At 47.0% G+C, this 19,964-nt stretch overlaps 1 protein-coding gene across 1 annotated transcript in view; it reads left to right on the top strand.

The window, feature by feature from the left end:
* The first annotated feature begins 1,911 nt into the window (after positions 1-1,911).
* The window catches only part of IL2RA (interleukin 2 receptor subunit alpha), a 57,570-nt gene continuing 39,517 nt past the window's right edge, over positions 1,912-19,964 (top strand). The window contains exon 1 of the mRNA XM_039240395.1: positions 1,912-2,112. Coding sequence (XP_039096326.1) covers positions 2,049-2,112 — 64 coding nt within the window. The 5' untranslated portion in view covers positions 1,912-2,048. The remainder of the gene's footprint in view (positions 2,113-19,964) is intronic.

Below are 19,964 nucleotides of genomic sequence, written 5' to 3'. Positions count from 1 at the left end.
AGCCAAGACAAAGGACCTGCTAAAGACACATGACAACTAGATGCCACAGATTATTCTGAACTGGATCCTTTTGATGTGAGGGACATTACTGAGACAACTAGAGAAACTTGGGTCTAAGAACTGAATGGCAACAATGCATCAATATTGTTTCCTGATCGAAAATTGTAGTTGGAGAATTTCCTTGTCCGTAGGAAATACACACTAAACTATTCGGGGACAATAGAACATCACACTGGCAACTACCTTTAGTTTATTGGAGGGAGATATTCATGTTATAGTTTTTCTGTAAGTTTGTTTAAAAACTACACAATGATAACTACAGCTGGTGAAAACTTCCAGCTCAACCACTGGGACAGACTCTGGATAACAGAATTGTTACACTCATCCAGACAGTTGAAAATGTTTCTAGCAATGAGGTTAAGCCTGCTCTGGAATCTTAAAAAAATAATCTTGTCATGCTTTGATAAGTATCCCACTCCCAGAAAGAGATCAGTGGATGAGTTTTCTCTGCGAACTCTGGTACTTAGTTTGGAAACTATTCTTAGTGCATTTGCAGAATTCCAAGGTTATTGTCAGAGATAGTTGCTTTTCTGAGAGAATGTCAGGGGTAGAGATAATACATATTGGAACCATGAACTGCTTTGGCTTGAAAAGATGGTCTTCCTTTTGTCAATATCTTCTCTTGCTTTCAAATATTTAAAAACTTGTATTTTAGTGTGCCTGGGTGGCTCAGTGGGTTGAGTGTCCAATCCCTGATTTCGGCTCAAGTCATGATCTCACAGTTCTTGAGTTCGAGGCCCGTGTTGCACTCTGCTCACAGCACTGAGCCTGCTTGGGATTTTCTCTCCCTCTCTCTCTGCCCCTCTTCCACTCATGCTCTCTTTCTCTCAAAATAAATAAATAAACTTCTTTAAAAGATTGTATTCTACTGTGCTCATTAGATGATTGCTAATGGACATGAATTTCCAGATAGCAAACACAGTTAACCATTTCATGAAAACCAGAAGATAACTCTGATAACTAAACAATGAAGAATGATTTAATTTTGCAAAAAAAAAAAAAGTCTAAAGTTTAAAACCAAAGCCCACTTTTATTTATTTATTTATTTTTAATTTTTGAATGTTCATTTATTTTTGAGAGACAGAGACAGAGTGTGAGCGGGGGAGGGGCAGAGAGAGAGGGAGACACAGAATCCGAAGCAGGCTCCAGGCTCTGAGCTGTCAGCACAGAGCCCAACGTGGGGCTCGAACTCACGGAGTACGAGATCATGACCTGAACTGAAGTCAGACTCTTAACCAACTGAGCCACCCAGGTGTCCCCCAAAGCCCACTTTTAGTATGACCCTTTAAGAGAAAGAAAAATCTGGAGGCAAAATATTTTATAAATTCACAATTCACATTCAGGAACCTGGACATCATGGTGAAACATTTGTGGCCACTACTGATTATAGATCTTGGGAGACAATTCATGAATTTTGAATATGGGTCAGTCTTCTGCTTCCTTTTCAATTACCTGAATATTGAAGACCCTGCCACGCTCCCCCCATCTTGTGTGGCACTTGCTGACTCCTCAGGGAACCGCATGTCTGGGGGAGGACCTCGATTTCAAGCTGATGTCAATTTAGGAAACACTAAATGAGACCACTGCCAAGAAGTGCTTGCTCACCCTCTTTCAGCAGCAGGGGAATCTCCCTTTCCTTTTCTGGGTGAAGCTGAAGAAAGGATTCATAAATGAAGTCCAATCCTTCTCACCAACCCCAGCCCACACCTCCCAGCAATTGAACTTGAAAAAAAAAAAAAAAAAACTTGGTTAAAACCACTTCCTATATTTGAAACTAGCGAGGGCTAGGCACAATTTCCTGGCTCACCAAAGCAGCCTAATACTTATAGAGAGCAACTGCGGACTGTCATAGAGGCCAGAGGGACCACAGCCAGGATGACAATCCTGCGCGGATTGATCCTTTCACCCCTCATGCTCTCAGCATGACACAAACAAGAGGCTGACAGGAAACCTGGCCTTCTGAAGAGCTGGTCCCACGTGCCAGGAAGATGGAGCCAAGCCTGCTGATGTGGGGAATCCTCACATTCATCGCGGCGCCCAGCCACATGACAGGTAAGGGTCACGGGTGCCCTCGGAATCTTAGGAAGCCTCATGGACGTTAGCTCGCTCTTCCTAGCCCAGAATCAGGGGCGTTCCTGAGTAGAATGTGCGTTCAAAGGGGTTGAATCTTGGGGTCTATCCCTGGTCCATGACCCAAGAGGGTCCCATGTCATGCTTCAATCGTCCCTGATCTATACACAGAGCTTGGGATGGGTGGGGGGTGGGGGGGAATCTCCTGTCCCTCAGAGTCTTTGTTAATTCTGGGGTGAATAGAGTGGCAGGATATTTGAATGTTAACAGAATACAAATGAGCAGATTCCTCAAGAAATGTTGTCTTATTTTCCAACGGATTCAGTTTTTCGCCACACCTATCAGCTGTAAGATAACACTAAAAATCTACTAGGAATCTAAGACCAGGTTAATGTCCTGAGATGTCAGTAACTAATGTAGGAAACATCAGGATAATTTAAGATCTCAAAGAAGCTTGGCTTCGAAAATGTGTATGCTGTTTTTTACTGCCTCAGGAAATAATACCTAGGATGCTCTTTACATGTGCAATGTTATAGAAATTTTAGAAAACATAAGCTTACTCACTTTCAGAACTCTACTTTTTCTTATATTCTTGTATGGATATATGCATGTATACATATGTGTATGTATATACACGCACACATGCAAATTTTGGATTTCATTCATTCTTTCAAATGGGTTTTGTCAAAGACTTTTTTTTTTAACAAACAAGAAACCACTAACTTCTACCTCAAACCACCTTTCCTAATTGAGTGTGAATTTTCTAATAACTTCTTCTCTTCCTTACCCAGGAAGACAGATAAGATATCAAAGTTTACAATTTCATAGCCTTAATTTCTAGATGTATAATAATGCTAACTGGCCACAGAAAGAAGTGTTAAGAAGTGAAACATGATGGTGCATGTAAGGAGTCTTTTTGTTTATTTGGTGAAATAGCCAGGTTATGTTGGGCTGTGAACTGACCCAAGGGTAGGAATTTCTTCACTGTGGAGTTGAACAGGGCTTGGTTTTTGAAAGGCTTATAACATCACTTCTGTTTCAGCATGGTCTTTGCACAGTGGGAGGACAGTCCAAGTTAGAACGGAAACGTTTTTACAATAAATCATAACCTATCTCTAGGGAACACATTTCAAGTAAACCTGTGTTATTGTTAGTCACTGGTGAGCTATCTGAAGATATGAATGGTCTTAGTGGCAGGGAGGCAAGTGGAAGTATTATGAGGACTCTTTCATTCACTCTGGTCTCCAAAAACCTATTCGATACCTCTTAATTCCCTTCTCAACGCTGTAGGAAATATGAAAACGAACAAGACATAGTCTCAGTCCTTAATAGACTTAAAACCTAGCAAGGGAGACAAAGGCATGGGTGTCATAACAGCACTTCAGAGAAGAATGTGATGAGATCTATGTGAACAGGGTGCAAATGATGGCAGCTTGCAAAAAAGACTCCTGGGAGATGAATAATTTTTCCTAGGTGGAGATTCCAGAAAGAAAGGTGCCTATGACAAAGACACAGCAGAGCACAAGGAAACAGCAAGTGCTCCAGTGTCCCCCTGACACTGGATGGGCATATGGGGACATGGAAGATCAAGGCGGAAAAGACAGGACAGGGTCAAATGAACGATCCAAGGCCTTGATAGCAAGTTATAAATTTTAACTTCATTTGGTAGTCCATGGACGACTACCAGAGAATAAAAATGACCATTTATAGAGTACCTTCTCTGTGCCAGACATGTAAGTCTTATTTTAATCTCCATACCCACTTTGCAAAGTGGAATGTCACAAACTCAGTGGATGAAAAACCTAAATCTCAGGAGTCACACAGATAGTGACAGAGCTGGGGGTCAAACCGGGGGCTCCCTGACTTACACTCTTTCTGTTCACTGCAGACACTTCTGTGGAGGTGACTCTGGCATAGAGTGGAGAGAGATCAGGTGCACAGAGTCATGTCGGGAGGCCCCTTCAATAGTCCAGTCAAGAGACACATGAGAACCTGGTGGCCAAAGAGGATGAAATGGGTTGAGTTTCTGGGATTAATATCTGGTTTAAGAACCACCTCAGGGTAAGAAATAATCTCATTTTAGACTTTCTTCTCCAAGAGGAGGAGCTCAGTCTTAAAATAAACAAGAAATTTTACTCCTCAGAGGGGAGAAGTCTCTAACGAAAATCAAACAGACCATCAGCAGATGCAATTTCTAGCTGATTCATAAGGCAGATTTTCATTCTGAAAATTTCCAAAGCCACCAATTAAAATGGTGATGGGTTACAGAGGATGTATTAGTCAACCTGCGTGTTTTTAGTCTCTGTATTACTGGGTCCTGGGATGTGGTTAAAAAGAGAATTCTCCTGATGTTACCAACATGGCACGTTAGTGAAGGCACCTTTCTCAGAATTGTGGAAATTCTGAGAGTTTATCTATGCTTTGATCATCTTTCTTTCATTCTAGGAATTCTGTGATCAAATCTTCATCCCCTAGACTCAAAAAAAAAAAAAAAAAACAACCAAAAAACCAAAGTGTGGAAACCCATAAAGATGATATTTTTGTCTAATTATCCCTTCTTGTAAAGACAACTACCCACACTGGAATTTCCCATTTGCACATTTGTCATTAAAACACGAAATGTTTAACTCTCCACTTTTAATCATTCAATTTCTCTGGTCCCTGAGTGTTATTACCACGGTTAACCTTGCTCATCTTCTGGATATACCTGGGAAAAACAGGACTTTGGTAAGCTTAGGGAGTACCTCATAGAAGAGCTGCTATTTTCTTTAAAACAGCATCTTAAATCGGGAGTGCTCTATGTCACCTGCACATATGCTCCATTTTATTTCATTTTATTATATTTTACTTTATTTTGCAGTTTTAAAGTATTTTGTTGAACTCAAGAGATCCAGTGTTATCACTTGGATTATAATCCACACCAAAGTGATGAGTAAGATATGTTATAACTTGTTTTCATTCAGAGCTTTGAAATCCAGTATGTGTTCACCGTTAACAGCATATTCCATTCCAAAGTTAGATCTGATTAGATACACTTGATCTAGATCTCCGTTTTAGATTTGAGAAAAATGAGGCACACACACAAAAAGTGACTTCGCTCACTGTCAGTTAGAGGTGCTAGCAAAGAACTCTTGTTGACCACTACAACTCTACCACTTGACCCCACTCATCTCAAAGAGAAGTATTCTTAAATTTCTTTGGCTAAGTCTCAGGTTTTAGGACGTGATGTCTTCTGTGCAATGTCTTGTTGAAGTCATTCCTGTAATAGCTAGAGTCACCTTTGAGTCAGGCTATCCCTCAACATGGTTGTCATTCAGGTGAATTTCCCTGCCCCCTTCATTGCCCAGGAGCCAGTTAGAAACTTCAAAAATTAGGAGTTTCCTTAGAAAGTAGGACATGTCTTCTGAGGTCAGTGGAAAGAAGAATTGGGGGGAAATTAAACTTTTCAGGGAGCTGAAAGTGAGCCAAGGTGCCTCCCAACAAACATTGTTGGAGGAGCATGGCTTTTGATAAATCGCTCTACCTCCCTGGGCCTCAGTTTCTCTCTGTAAGATGAGAAAGTTGACAGAGATGACTTTGGAGTCCCCTGTGCCTCTGTCAAAAATTCTGAAAAGGAAATAAATGAAGCTCTGCTTAAAAGGCATTTTCAAGCTGGGGTATTTTTGGGTGAAAAAGTTTCCAGACTGAAGACATACATACAGGGTCTGGGTTAAGGAGGCATTTGGGTGGCAAAGTACCAAAGCCTGACATCTCATTGCAGGTTATTTCCAACTCTTGAAAGGTGCTGCAGGGCGCTCGGATGCGACCCACTGCTTCCGTGAAGGCTGTAGTTCTGAGCACGAAGGCAAAAACAGCACGGAGGGCTGCTGAGGGCCTTCTGCTGCTTGCTTGCTTCTTCAGGGACTCTTCCCTCTCAAATGATTTCCTTGTTTCTCATGGGAGACGTCTCACATGGGTGGGGACCTGTCTCTCTTCTCTTTATCACAGCCCATTCCCCGTGAGAAAAGGAAAGATTTTCATTCAACTGATGGCTTCAAAAGTTAGAAGCCCTCTGTCCTTGAAAATGCTTAGATAGCGGGGGGCTGGCTGGCCACTTCTGGGGGATGCCATCGAGGGGTGCACAGGCTGGCTGGGAAGATGGACAGAGTGACATTCTGGCCTCCTTCCAACAACTTTCCAGGCTGGTTCTCCTCTCGCCTTCCAGCCTGTATGTTTTGCTTCCTCTCTTAGAAAATGAAATTAAGGATATTCAATTGTTCACATTTTTCCAATCCAAGAGCTCACGGCTCACACACGAGTGCGAATTCTTGGCTTTAGCAGAGAAAGCACAATCCAATCCACTCTCTGCTTCCTGTCCCGAACTCTGGGCAGCAGTGAGAAACAGAAAAGGCAGAACTTGAACCATAGGTTTATATGTGTACAGTGAGCTTCCAGTAGCCAAGCATAAGGAGTAAAAAGTTCCTCCACCCCTTTCCTCTCCACAAAGTTCAGGGCTCCCCTTCTCTGGAAGAGGTTAGGCACAGCCTAAACCAGCAGGTGTCAAATATGGTGCAGAGATTTCCCAAACCAGGCAGGAGGCTGAAGCGAAAGCCTCCGATCCCATTGGACTTAGAATCTGTGACTGCTTCTCTCCAGGCTGACAATGCGCGCCATGCTGGCTTCGCTCTATGGCCCACCTGGGACCCCTCGGGATTTCCTGGGGGGTCTCTAAACTTCCTGAGATCCTCATCTCTTCTTCAGCTCTTGTCTAGGTGGGTGTCAGGTGAGAAAAGCTCAGAGATCCTTAGAGACCTTCCTCCTCTCCTGTCTTCCTAAAAACTTCTTCAGGAAACTTCTGCTTAGGTGGAGGCAGCCAGTGGCCCAGGTAGCACCAAGGATACACACACACACACACACACACACACACACACACACACAGAGAGAACTTCACTGCATCTTTATCAACTCATTTGTCACTCCTATACACAGTGCCTGAACCCCTCAGCTTGGAGAACAATATGATAGCAAGAATCTATCCAGCTTTTTGATTCTTAATCTTTTTGGAGTGGTGAGACCTTGAGAAACTTTGATGAGATCTATTAGCTCTCTCCTTAGAAAAATGTATGTACACAAAAAATTTGGAGTATAATTCTCTGTTTTGGAGTATAATGGTCTATAAATCAAGAACACCTCTGAGTGTGTTCTTTACTATCTTAACACTCATAGTCATGAACAGAGAGAGAATGGGACACAGAAAGTTACCCTCTCTGGTTTAAGAGAGCAGTAGTTGACTTGGCAAAGGCAACTTAAGAGGCATGGGTAGTACCTAGGGAAGACAGCAAGAAAAGCGTGCCAAGAGTAAACCAAAAACATTAGGCAAGCAATAAAAGTGGAGAGCCAGGACTAGAATCCATCCTCTTAAATTCCAGTCCAATATTCACGCACATCTTTACACTGACTCTCAGAGACGTGCATCCATCCATCCATTCATGCACTGGGACCACCAAGATGAAAGAGGGTGTGGTCCTTGCCCTCAAGCTGCTCATAGCTTAACAATGGAGATGAAACACCTGCTGGGCAGTTCCTGCTAGAAGACTGCTAAAGGAGAGTCGACAGGGTCTGCCAATGAATCAATCCCCATCACTGAACCTCCCCCGCCAGGCTTTCAGATAAGTCACCCATTTCGGGGCAAACAATAATGTCATCTTTTGGTATTTTAGGTATTTTCCATTCAGTTTACTCAGATAAATTTTGGCTATTTGGCTTATTCTCTGGTTACTCTCTGATTTGTATCCATCAAAAAGAGAACTCAAGTCTCACTGGGAAGTAGATTTACAGCAACGGTTCCCAGTGTGCATTCAGGGTACGTTAACGAATCATATCCAAGCTCTATGCAAGACCAACTGAGACCAATTAGGATAGACTCTCCAGGGATGAGAACTGGATAGAACAATAACATTTTCTTTCTAAGTTCCTCAAATGATTTAAGATGCAGTTAGGATTGAAATCCACAGAATGACGTTTCCCATGGTTGGGCTGATTCCATTATTTCGCTTCTGCTCACTAAGAATAGGTGCCTTAATGCAGTACTTCTCAAATTTTAATGTATTTACAAATCACCCAGGATACTGTTAGGTAGCAGATTCTGATTCAGGATGTCTAGGGTGACGTTTGAGATTCTGATTCAAACAGGCTTCCATTTTGAGTGCATGGACCCCGCTTTGAGTAGCAAGGCTACTCTGTGAGAGGAGACATACACATCATATCTAGTGGACCTTGGGACTAAAATGGGAAAACCAAATTGTGAAAAACCCAGGATCAACTATTGCAAGGTCGCACATGGCTAAGCAGGCACATGCCATAGTGAGCAGAATGGTGGGGGTGGTGTGTGGGGGGTAACATGCTTCCTGCAGAGTTTGGAAAGGCTTCTCAGAGAAGATGGCCCTAGGACATGGTGACTCTGGATTTGTGCTTGTGAATATCAACACATGGGTCAGAGGATGGGATTTTCTAGTGAATGTGCTGATGTTGTGTACATGGATCATGCTCCCCGAGTAACAGGTTAAAAACTCAAGAGTGTACTAGGGCAATGAAATCAATGACCCATACCGCTTGTGTACAGAAAAGCATTAGTGTGTGCGCTGAGCAAAATGAGGGTCAAATGGCTGGCGGTTCTCTGATAAAAAAGAGTAATTCTGCTCAGACAAGAAGCACCTGAGTCTTACTCTCACTATAATCCTGGGGTGTCTACACATGTCAACGGTGTCTGGTAGATTGCTTTCACGCGGTGAATCGTTCGATCAGTGTCACCCGTACCATATGACATCCCAGGGTAACAGGCAAGAAGTCCGGGATCTAATTTCCTTACATCTACCTTTCAGCCCGGACCTGGCTTCTGCTGTACCGCGTACCATGAGTCTAGAGTCTAGGTGCTTGCATCCTGACAACCCATCCCTATGTCTCCACCCACCCAATTCATGGGGCTTTTGATCGGCAGCTTAGCCCCGTGCCGATATCCTGCAAACAAGAGAATTTCAGACAGTAGAAGACTCTAAGGCACCAGAATGTGAGTGGTGTGGGTGGGGGGTGACCAGAAGGTCACCTCTCTGGGGAGAGGAAGAGTCAGGGGCCCATCAGGACTCTGGGCCTCTATGCAGGCCTGCCCCGGTGTGGAAGGCAGGAGGCAGGGTAGTGAGACGCGCCTTCTGGGTCTTCTCTCCCCACACTCCCTGCCTGCCTCTTGCCACAGGCAGTGGGAAGGTAGGCCGGGCCAGGGAATGCTGCTTCCCGAAAGGAGAAGAAAGAGCAGCCTGTTTCTAAAGAATAAAGAGGAAGTTCTAAAGAGCCAGTTGATTCCTTTCCCCCGAAGAGCTGGAGAATCGCTGGGTCTCCAGTAAGCCCGGCCCCTGCAGGGAGAGCAGGGGTTGAAGCTGTAGGCTGGGCACAGGGGCCGGTGAAGGCAGGCTGGGCCGCGAACCCTGAGGCCAGTGCCTACTGCCTCCTTTCAGGCTTGTCCCAAGAGACATTTTTTTTTAATTTTTTTAATGTTTTTATTTATTTCTAGGAGAGAGAGAGAGACAGCGTGAGCAGGGGAGGGTCAGAGAGAGGGAGTCACAGACTGAAACAGGCTCCAGGCTCTGAGCTGGCAGTCAGCACAGAGCCCNCTTTATTCAGTGCCCTGGGTGATTGTGATACAGGGGTTCCCTGGACCAGACTTTGACAACCTCTCTGCGCTTTGCCTTTCTGGGATTGGTTTTATTTTAGAGTGAGACCATTAGGAGGCCGTGTACCCTGATTTTTTTTTTTAAATGTTTTTAATTTATGTCTAGGAGAGAGAGAGAGACAGCGTGAGCAGGGGAGGGTCAGAGAGAGAGGGAGTCACAGACTGAAATAGGCTCCAGGCTCTGAGCTGGCAGTCAGCACAGAGCCCGACGCGGGGCTCGAACCCACGAACCGCGAGATCATGACCTAAGCGAAAGTCGGACGCTTAACCGACTGAGCCACCCAGGCGCCCCCCAAGAGACATTTTAAGCGCGAATCATAATAACAAGGGCCAGTACTCATGGCCTGTGTGCCCTCTTGCAGGTATTATGTGAAGGCATAGGGTCACTTCAGCTAATCCTCAAACTAAGGTACGCCTGATTATCATCCCCATTTTACAGCTGGTCCACTGAGTCTCACGGAGGGTCAGTAAGTTGCCCCACGTAATACAACCAGGAAAGAGCTAGGATTTGAGCCAGGTGCTCTTGGGCCAGAACCCACATTCTTTACTATTCTTCTAACTTTCTGTTAAGGTCATAAATTCATGTGCCATGTTAATAATGAAGTTTACATCTACTCAAGGGACGGACTTGACCTCTGGAGTCCCATTGAGTCCCTGGAATCTCAAATTCTCCGAATCCTGCTGCTCCCCTCCACTGTTCTTCCCCCCCCTCGCCGGTTCCCGCCCCAAAGAACCGCCTGGACTGCCTTTCTCGATTTTGACTGCTCTTCAAAGAAAGCACTTTAGTGGCGCCACGTCTGCCCCAGCCGCCCACAAAACAGAGGAAATTCTGAGCACCTCCAGGCATGAGTCAAACCCACCGTGTTCAGGAATCTCTGCCCACAGAATCACCCACTCTTTTCTGTTTGGGACCGAAATAGATACCTTCTTCAGAAGCCTCGCTGCTTTTGGTATTCTCAGCAATAAAAAATGAAAAATTAAAAAAAGAAAGGCAAGGATAGGTGTATGCCCCCTGGGACAGGATAGTGGGGGTTTTCTCTGCTGTGGAGTTTTTCGGAGACTAGAAAACATTGCCGCCGCGGTACGGTGGGTAGACAGGTGGCCGGGGGAGCGGTAGGCTGGCTGGGGACCATCTCGGCTGCGGCGGGATTTTCAGTTACGTGTTCATTCCTTTGTTGATTAATCATTCAGAAAATGGTTCTTGAGCAACTACCGTGTGGCAGATACAGAGTGAGAGATGAATGTAGCCCAGTCCTTGGCCTCCGGGAAGCCCTCATGCAGCAGGAGAGAAATCGACCGCACGGATAATTACATCACACGGGGATCCAAGATCTAAGTGCAGAGACAGAGTGGATGGACACGAGCGCTCTCGCTCTGAGTGCAAGCCCGGTGCAGCTGAGGTCAATAACTGCCTCGTGTTTACACTGACATCCGGGACAGACAGGGAGGCTAGGAGCATTGTTTTGTCATTATTAATTACGAAAATTATTAACATCAAACACCACCAATTTTGAATTACAATTATATTCGAATAATATTGACGGAGGATTTGCAGAAGCTTTCTTTGGCTCAAGAAATTCCTTTCTGGGGGCTTCTGGGTGGCTCAGTCAGTTAAGCGTCTGACTTCGGCTTGGGTCATGATCTGGCGGTCCATAGGTTCGAGCCCCGCGTTGGGCTCTGTGCTGACAGCTCAGAGCCTGGAACCTGCTTTGGATGCTGTGTCTCCTTCTTTCTCTGCCCCTCCCCCACTTGTACTCTGTCTCTCTGTCTCTCTCAAAAATAAACATTAAAAGACATTTACAAAAATTCCTTTCTGGAGAAAATGGGAACATTGCAGGTAGGACTATTCACACCCCTTTAGGAACAAACTGATTGCTCTCACAGGCCCCCGAGTATTCAAAAAGCATATTTATAGATAGTGCTGGCCAGCTGCCCCATCCCCAACTGTGTGTGAACAATTCTCCAGTCTTAGACATCCAGAAGGCACGTTCCTCTCCAAGAAACAGATGGAGGGAACCTAATCACTCCTTAAAAACATAGCAACGGTGCTTTTATCATTTCAAAATGAAATGAGCCCCGGGGAGAAAAATTAGGCCCATCTCCCCAGAGACGACGCCAAGTAAAGGGCATAGGAATCGTTGCTAAGAGTTTTACTCAACGCCCTGAGACTGAGGTTGACGTCAGCCTCTTCCTGTCTCGGAGCTCTGTGAGTTTCCCGGGAGTTTTGGGGGCGCTGACTTTGCAGGAGGCGACGCAGCTGACAGCTGTCCTGGCCACGGTGGCTTCCCCTCTTCTGAAGAAGGGCAGAGAGCCTTGAACCCAGCTGAGCAGCTGTGTGGTAGCTGCTTCCGGCCCCTGTGGTAGTGACACCTCTGTTTAGAGACTGATTTAGAAAAAAAAAAAAAAAGGCACCTTTGTAAAGAGAAAACTCCTTATTTTAAGTGGAAAGCAAAACAAACAACTACCAAAAAAAAAAAAAAAAAACCCAAAAAAACCCTTGTGAAATGAAAGGGCAGTTTCCTCAGACATCTGCTAACACCCGGGGGAGCACAGAGACCGCAAAGGGTAAGCATCTCAGCTCGCTTCGATCATTTTGCCATTTATTTCACTTTTCGGCTTTCACTGCCTGTCGCCACCTTTCACTCAGCGGGCTGTCAGTTTCGTTTCCCTCTGCCAGGGTCCCTGGCCCGGGCTTGTGACGGGTTGGTGTGACCCAGCCACACGGAGCTGCTTGCTCCGAGCCCACGGACCCCTCACCACAGCCCCGAGATTTGGGGTCGTGATGATTCCCATTTGACAGGTGAGGAAAGCGAGGTGGTGAGGCAGGAAGTTATGTGCCCGAGACAGTGACGGCGCCGGACTGTCCGCTCGATCTCTGCACAAAGGCAGCAAGCTGCCCGCAGGTGTCCTTAAGTCCCATGGGCTTGTTGGGCAAGCCTTGCGTCTCTCATTTGAAGTACCCTTTCATCCACCCCCGCGTTAACTGCCCTGAAAGCGATTTTCATGATGCCTTTTCCCTGGCCAAAGAGCTCAAACCCTCCCCTGCTGTGTCGGGGACAAGATCCATTTCCTCTGCTTGGCGTCCAGGAATCTTTCTGACGGGGACTGTCCGCGTGTCCTCAGCTCACAGGACAGTCCAGCCTGTCCTGCCAATGCAACTTTCTCACCTGGGACCTCAAAGCCCAGCTCCTCGGGGCGCCCTCCCCTCCTACTAAACTTCCACGTCTCATCTGCCTGCTTGGCATTCTTCCCAATTGGACAGCATCTTGGGAGAGCGGAAAGGGCTCGTGACCGAGGGAATCTACAGGCTTGAATTCACGTCCTAGGCTGGACCTGTGTGACTACTTTCCTGAAGACAGCTAGTGAGTGCCGCTCTCCGCAGGCACTAGCAAGGGAGGGCACAGGGGACGGGCACAGCGTGGGAAGCGCTGGGAAAAGGAACGGGGCGGGGGGGGGGGGGTCTGGGATCGCAGAGGGATAAGCCACAGAAGCAGACAGCAGGCTCCAGAAGTTCCCCCAGAGAACAGGGATGAGGCCGACCTGCGAGAAGCAGGCGTCAGGAGGGTGGGAAGTGAGCACAGGTGAAGGGAGCAGAGCCTGAGCAAGGCAAAGACAAAAGACGCCGTCAGGCAGGGGGTGGGCTGGGGTGGGGGAGTTTTAAGGCGGGACGTGAGCTATGACCCGGCCTTGCCAAGGACAGGGGTTTGGACTGTAAACTGCAAGGGACAGGAGAACACAGAGTGGTCTCAGGCCCAGGAAAACCACCATCTGTGCTTTAAACACTCTAGGTAAGAGGTGAAGGCAAGCGGCTTCTTTAAACCTCCTTGGGCCTCAGGTGCTGTCGTATAAAATGGGAATAACAGAGGTGCCTGGCTGACTCCGTCCATGGAGCGTGTGACTCCTGATCTCTGGGTTGTAAGTTCTAGACCCACGTTGGGTGTAGAGATTACTTTTAAAAAATAAAATCTTGGGGTGCCTGGGGGGCTCAGTCAGTTAACCGTCGACTTCGGCTCAGGTCATGATCTCGCAGTTCATGGGTTCAAGCCCTGCATCGGGCTCTGTGCTGACAGCTCGGAGCCTGGAGCCGCTTCGGATTCTGTCTCCCTGTCTCTCTCTCTCTCTGCCCCTCCCCCACTCATGCTCTGTCGCTCTCAAAAATAAAGCAGCATTAAAATTTTTTTTAATTAAAATAAATAAAATCTTCAAAGAAATGAAATGAGAGTAACACGCACCCACACCGGGTGGCTGTAAGGCTTACGAGATGGCCTGCCTAAAGCAATTGGATACAGTAGGTGCTCAATAAGCATGGCTTGCTGGGCTTCTAATGTGCATGGTCAAAGGCCCCGCAGACCTTCTACGGGGATGTCTCACGGCTTCTCAAACTCCGTACACGTAGAATTGTCCCCTCAGGCCTGCTCTCTGTCCTCTATTTCCGGTTTCACCGAAAGGCACCACCGTCCCCCCAGCTGCCCAGGAAACCCCCCGTCAAGCCCCCTCCTGACTCTGGTCCTCACCACCCTGGAACGTGAGCAACCGCCCGGTGCTGCCCTTATCACCCCCCCGCCCAGACGCCTACCACAGCCTCCCCACTGCGCGGGTCAGATGCGGGAGGAGGGCGGGGCCCACGCGTAGGGGAGGCGAGGCCGCAGCAGCCACCGCGCCCGCTCCCGTGAGGCTGCCGGACCCCAGCACGGGCTTCACCGCGGACCGGCCGTGCGACTCTGGGAAGGTCCCGGGATCCGGGTGCCTCTCTCCGGTCGCCTACAGAGGGGAGACAGTAAGAACTGCTCATCTAATACTTCCTGAGCTGTTAGATGACTTTATTTATAAACATATTAATTATACTCTAGTATTTTATATATCTTACTTCTTAGATATTTATATAATTTGATCATATTTTAATTGTAATGATACAAAATAATAATTGTATTAATGGCCACTAATATTCAGAATAGCCTGCTTCATAGGAGACTAGGGAAATCCTTACGTATAAAGTACCTAGAACTGTGTCCAGCATGCAATAACTCTTTTTTTAATGTTTTCATTGAGTTTTGAGAGAGAGAGAGCAAGCACATGTGAGTGGGGGAGGGGCAGAGACAGAGGGAGACACAGAATCTGAAGCAGCTCCAGGCTCTGAGCTGTCAGCACAGAGCCCGATGTGGGGCTCGAACCCACAAACTGTGAGATCATGACCTGAGCCGAAGTCGGACGCCTAACGGACTGAGCCCTCCAGGCGCCCCAGCATGCAGTACCCAGCATGCAGTAACTCTCGTGACAAAGTACGAACTGTCTGTCTACGCAGGCGAGCAGGTTGATAGGCTCTGAAAGCCCCCTTTCAGCCCTGACATTCTACAGCTTACTAAATACTTGCCCGATAGCAGAGTGAAAAGTTCTGTGTCTTAAACACTGTGCTGACTAAGCCATGTAACCGCCCCGCGAGACGGCAAGCTCACTCCCTGCATCTAGTCCCTTCCTGTGCAGGACTTTCCTAGTGCGTGCTACCATTACCACATCCTTGAGGCGTCCCATCTGTCATTTTGTAGCACACAGCAATTCTGCCAAGTCCCAGGGGATCTCGGTAACAGGTCTTAAGTTCCCAGGCCCTTGAAAGCTGCGGCGACCTCGGATCTAAGCTCCGTAAGCAGCCCAGGACGAATGCCCATGCAGGACCATCACCCGTGGTCAGTGTCGCTAACTCGGAGGCCTCTGCTGATAAGAATGGCACCTGCTAACTGAAGTAACCAGAGACCGTGACTGTGTGCATTAGCTGAGAATTTATATGAGGTGGGAATGACGTAGAGCCGAGACCTGAAGGCCCTGGGGACAGGGAAGGCTGCTTCCTCCAGCCCTGGCTGCGGGAGAGGGGCCGCTCTGAATCTATAGACTGAACTCAACGCAAGCCCTCAAGTGGAGTTTGCTCTCCTGCGGACAGTTCCTGAAGTAGGGGCGAGGGCTTCTGGTGCAATGTAGTCAACAGCCTTAACCTCCTCTCTGTGCTGTGTCACACCATCATCCCATCCACACTGACATGACCGATCCTTCTTCTGTCTCGGGGGTAGACATGTGGATTTGGGGAATACTCTCAGGCTGCTATTTGTTCCTACGTAAGCAGGTCGCAGTAGATGAGCAGAACGGGGCCGTTGGCCAAGCACCAAGAAGCCCAGACTTCCCCCCTTCGGTCAGTCTGTGTCTACACTGCCATGTTTGGGTTGTCATTCTCCGTGAAAGGGTTTGAGTCCTGTCACTGATGTGTAGCACAGGTGTCTCAGTCCCTTAGGGCCAGCGTAACGAATACCGTAGACTGTGGGGCTTGTTAACAACAGAACCTTTCTTCCTGCAGCTGTGGAGGCTGGACGTCCCAGATCAGGGGCCCGCATGGTGGGATTCAGACAAGGACCCACCGCAGGGCTGCAGACGACGACCCTGTGTCCTCACGCGGTGGAGGGCACGGACAGGAAGCCAGCTCTTCCGTGACCCTTATAAGGGCACTAATCCCATCCAGAGGGTTCCCCCCATGACCTCAGCTACTCCTAAAGGCCCCCGCCTCATAACACCGTCACATTGGGCAGTGGGGCGTTCCACATGTGAATTTGGGGAGGGGTGTAAACATCCAGTCCAAACAGTATACGCTGTGTCTTGTTTAAAATCAGAGTGATTCTTGAGAGCAGGAAGGCGGAGCGCCCTCCGGGTGAGGAGGGGGCTCCTGGGGAGACCCGGGAGCTGCTGGCAACCTTCGATCCAGGGCCCCCTGGCTTGCGAGCATGTGGATTTGGTGTGTTTGACTCAGGCTGGGCTGTGGTTCTGAGGAGGAACACATTGTTCCTGAAGGTTCCCTCATTTGCCATGAACTTGTTCTTACTCCTCTTTGTCTATGTTTCCCTTCTGATCCTAAGCTTCTACCAGCATCATACCTACTTAGCTACCTGGTATTTTTTGAGATCTCAGTGGAAATTCTGCTGCTCTCCAGTTGAAAATCTCCTCAACTCAATGGTCTATTTCACAGAAGCATCCCTGTAGAAGGCTCTGGGTGGGATTCACCGAGGTACCATATTTCTACTAAAAATATTCCATCCCAAGAAATGGGTTTCAAAGGTTTGAAGAAAAACTTTTAGGTTTCAAAGAACAAGAGTATATTTCTACCCCCTTGTTTTTCTTATCTGATAAGGCTTTAATTTTCATCAGGTTGACATTCTGTGGTAAGTGTGTGGTTAACTCTTTCATGTACAGAAGCTTGCTGTCAACAGAGAAGGTTCCCGGGGCAGAAAATCACCACCTCTGCCCATTTCATTTGCAGAGGCATTTGAGATCACCAAACATGACCGTTTTGATGTAGAGATAGCTACCGGGAAGACTATTTTTGGTTCCCTGCCTCCTTTCTCCCTTCCAAGGTAAACAGAAAACAAGTGGATTTCCATCCAACCCGATTTTTTTTTCTTGGTAACAGTTGTCAAGAATGCACAAATTTTACTGCAAAGGGTCACAAATGTGAGTCCCATAACCCAATTGCTGGGTTATGGGAATGGACTATTTGGCCCGTCAGGTCCAACCAGACCTCAAAACCGTGGGTCTGATAACACACGTAAGTCAGAGATACTCAGTACTAATTCCTGCAGAACGTGACCATCCACACTGAGATTTTCTCCCTCAAAGCACAGAGCCTCCCCTCTAGTTCCCTTGGGGACCCAGCACGTTTCCTTTGAAGGCACTAACTTCCTTTCACCCTGTCCCACGCCCCACCCCCCATCCCGAGTTCCCAGCCCTGTGACACCGAACTTTGCTCCTGTCACATTCCCTTCAGCATTTACACTTGCTGAACGAACATGGATGTTTGTCTGAATGAATGAATGAATGAATGAATGGACAATGTAGCCAATGCCAATGCACCCAAGCACTTATTCAGTGCCTACGGCTGCCCACGTTGACGAAATCGTTTAAATAAATAATAGGTGATGTGCACAGCCAACCACAACCAAAAGTGACTGGAAGTGCTTAAACTAAACTGTGGTGACCCGGTTGGCAGTGAACAGGAAACTGACCATGTTTTAATATATTCAAAATCCATTATAACCTATTCACGTGAACATGGGTGAGAAGCAGGAAAGCAACAGAGAACGGTCATAAACAGTTCTTAGAAGACGAATTCAAAGAAACTCCATTTCCTTGTTCTGACACAATCAAGGCTTAAAGTAATTAACATTTTCAGTATTTTTTCCAGTTCACAAAGTAACCTTACATATTTTATCATTTGGTCCTAAAACCGACCCTGCTGGAGGTAAGACCCACAATTAGGATTTGCAGGGCATTTTTACAGATTTTGAGATCCTTCGCTCACATTATTTCCACTGACACATTTCTGGCGTTCATACCCTTGCAATTCACACGCCAGTACAATATGCTTCTCACAGTCCCCCGAACACAGTCTTCCCTCTGCCAGGGTGACGTAGGGTGCTGACCTGCCAGATGAACCCCATTCACCCTGCAAGCCTGGTACAGTCAAGAGCAGCCTTCCTCCTTACCTGTTCACAGACAGGGAACAATTCCCCATCGGGGCCACCGGGCCCAGACCATCAGCCAGCATGGAGAAAGACAAAGACTTGGAGTAACTAAGAAACTTCTACGGTCACATTTAGTTAATGGCTCCGAGGAACCTGTCACCTGCTGATTGATCGGCGGACCCCGTCTCCAAACGAAAGCCATGCAATAGTCGGTACCCTCCGACAGAAACTTAGCCCATGCTCAACAGACCCACTTCCTGGATCAAAACAAAAAGAAAGGAGGTTTATTGTTGCCACCAGAGGTTAATCACAGGGATGGAGAACAAATCAGACCTCCCCTCCAGGCCACTTACTAGGCTCCTAGGGCAGTCGGTTCTGCGCCGTAGGAGGCTTGACTGGGCAACATTTTAAGGACATAACGGAGGGCTGGAGAGGCGGGTGGTAGAGAGGAATAATAAGATGCCACGGTGGTGGCAGGTGGGCAGCTGGGAGCCAGGAGCGGGTGAAGGTAGCGGGCGTGAGAAGGAGGCGTGTGCAGGAGGGTTGCAGTCTTGGGAAGTGACTCCATACGCGGGTAACGACGCAGGGGATGTAGCAGGATGCTGACGTGTCCAGCGGAGGTGACGCAGACGATGGGAATGTAAGGGTCGTGAAGAGATACCAGGACAAGAAGGGGAACAGAGGACTGCGTGTTTGCCTTCAGCTTTTAATTCCGAGAAAACTGTGCACTCACAGGCAGTCACGAGTAATAACGTAGAGAGTTCCAGTATGGCCTTTGTTCACTTTGCCCCATCACTACACCAGTATCACAACCAGGAAATTGACATGGATGCAATCCATCCATCTTATTCACATTTCGCCAGTGTGATATGAATAGCACATGTGTCTATTTAGTTCTATCATTGGTGTAGTACGTGTATTTTTGGTTCTATACAACTTGAATACATGTATAGATTCATATGATCAAAACCACAGTTAAGATACACAACACCTCTGGGGCACCTGGGTGGCTCAGTCCATTAAGCATCAGACTGTTAATTTTGGCTCTGGTCATGATCTCACGGTCGTGAGTTCGAGCCCCATATCTGCCTCTGTGCTGACAGTGTGGAACATACTTGGGATTCTCTCTCTTCCTCTCTCTCTGCCCTTTCCCCTGCTCGCATGCATGCACTCTCTCTCTCTCTCTCTCTCTCTCTCTCTTTCTCAAAAATAAATAAATAGACATTAAAAAAATTCTTTAATAATAAAAAAAGATACACAACAGTTCCTATCACAAGGATCTCTCCCGCTACCTTTTGTAGCCACAACTACCTGCCTCCTCGGTTCCTAATCCCTGCTAGCCCCTGGCAACCAGACTGTTTACATATCTATATTTTTGTCATTTTAAGAATGCTATGGAATGGAATGATACAAAATGTAACTTCTGAATTTGGTTTTTTTCCCCACTCAACATAATTCCCTTGAGATCCACCTTTCTTAGCTGGCATTATCCTGTAAAAGAGAGATTTCTCCCTCCCCAACCCTACCCTATACTCTTTAGGTATCACACTGGGTTTTTATCTTTTAAAATAATTTCATTATTTTATTACTGTCATCATTGACTCTCTTGGGTTTACTAGATTATACTATCATGTAAT

The sequence above is a fragment of the Hyaena hyaena genome, unplaced genomic scaffold, assembly GCF_003009895.1.
Source record: "Hyaena hyaena isolate Hyena2069 unplaced genomic scaffold, ASM300989v1 scaffold_174, whole genome shotgun sequence".
In the NCBI taxonomy this organism is placed as follows: Eukaryota; Metazoa; Chordata; class Mammalia; order Carnivora; family Hyaenidae; genus Hyaena; species Hyaena hyaena.
The sequence above is the reverse complement of the archived record's forward strand: the minus strand, read 5'-3'. Positions and strand labels throughout refer to the sequence as shown.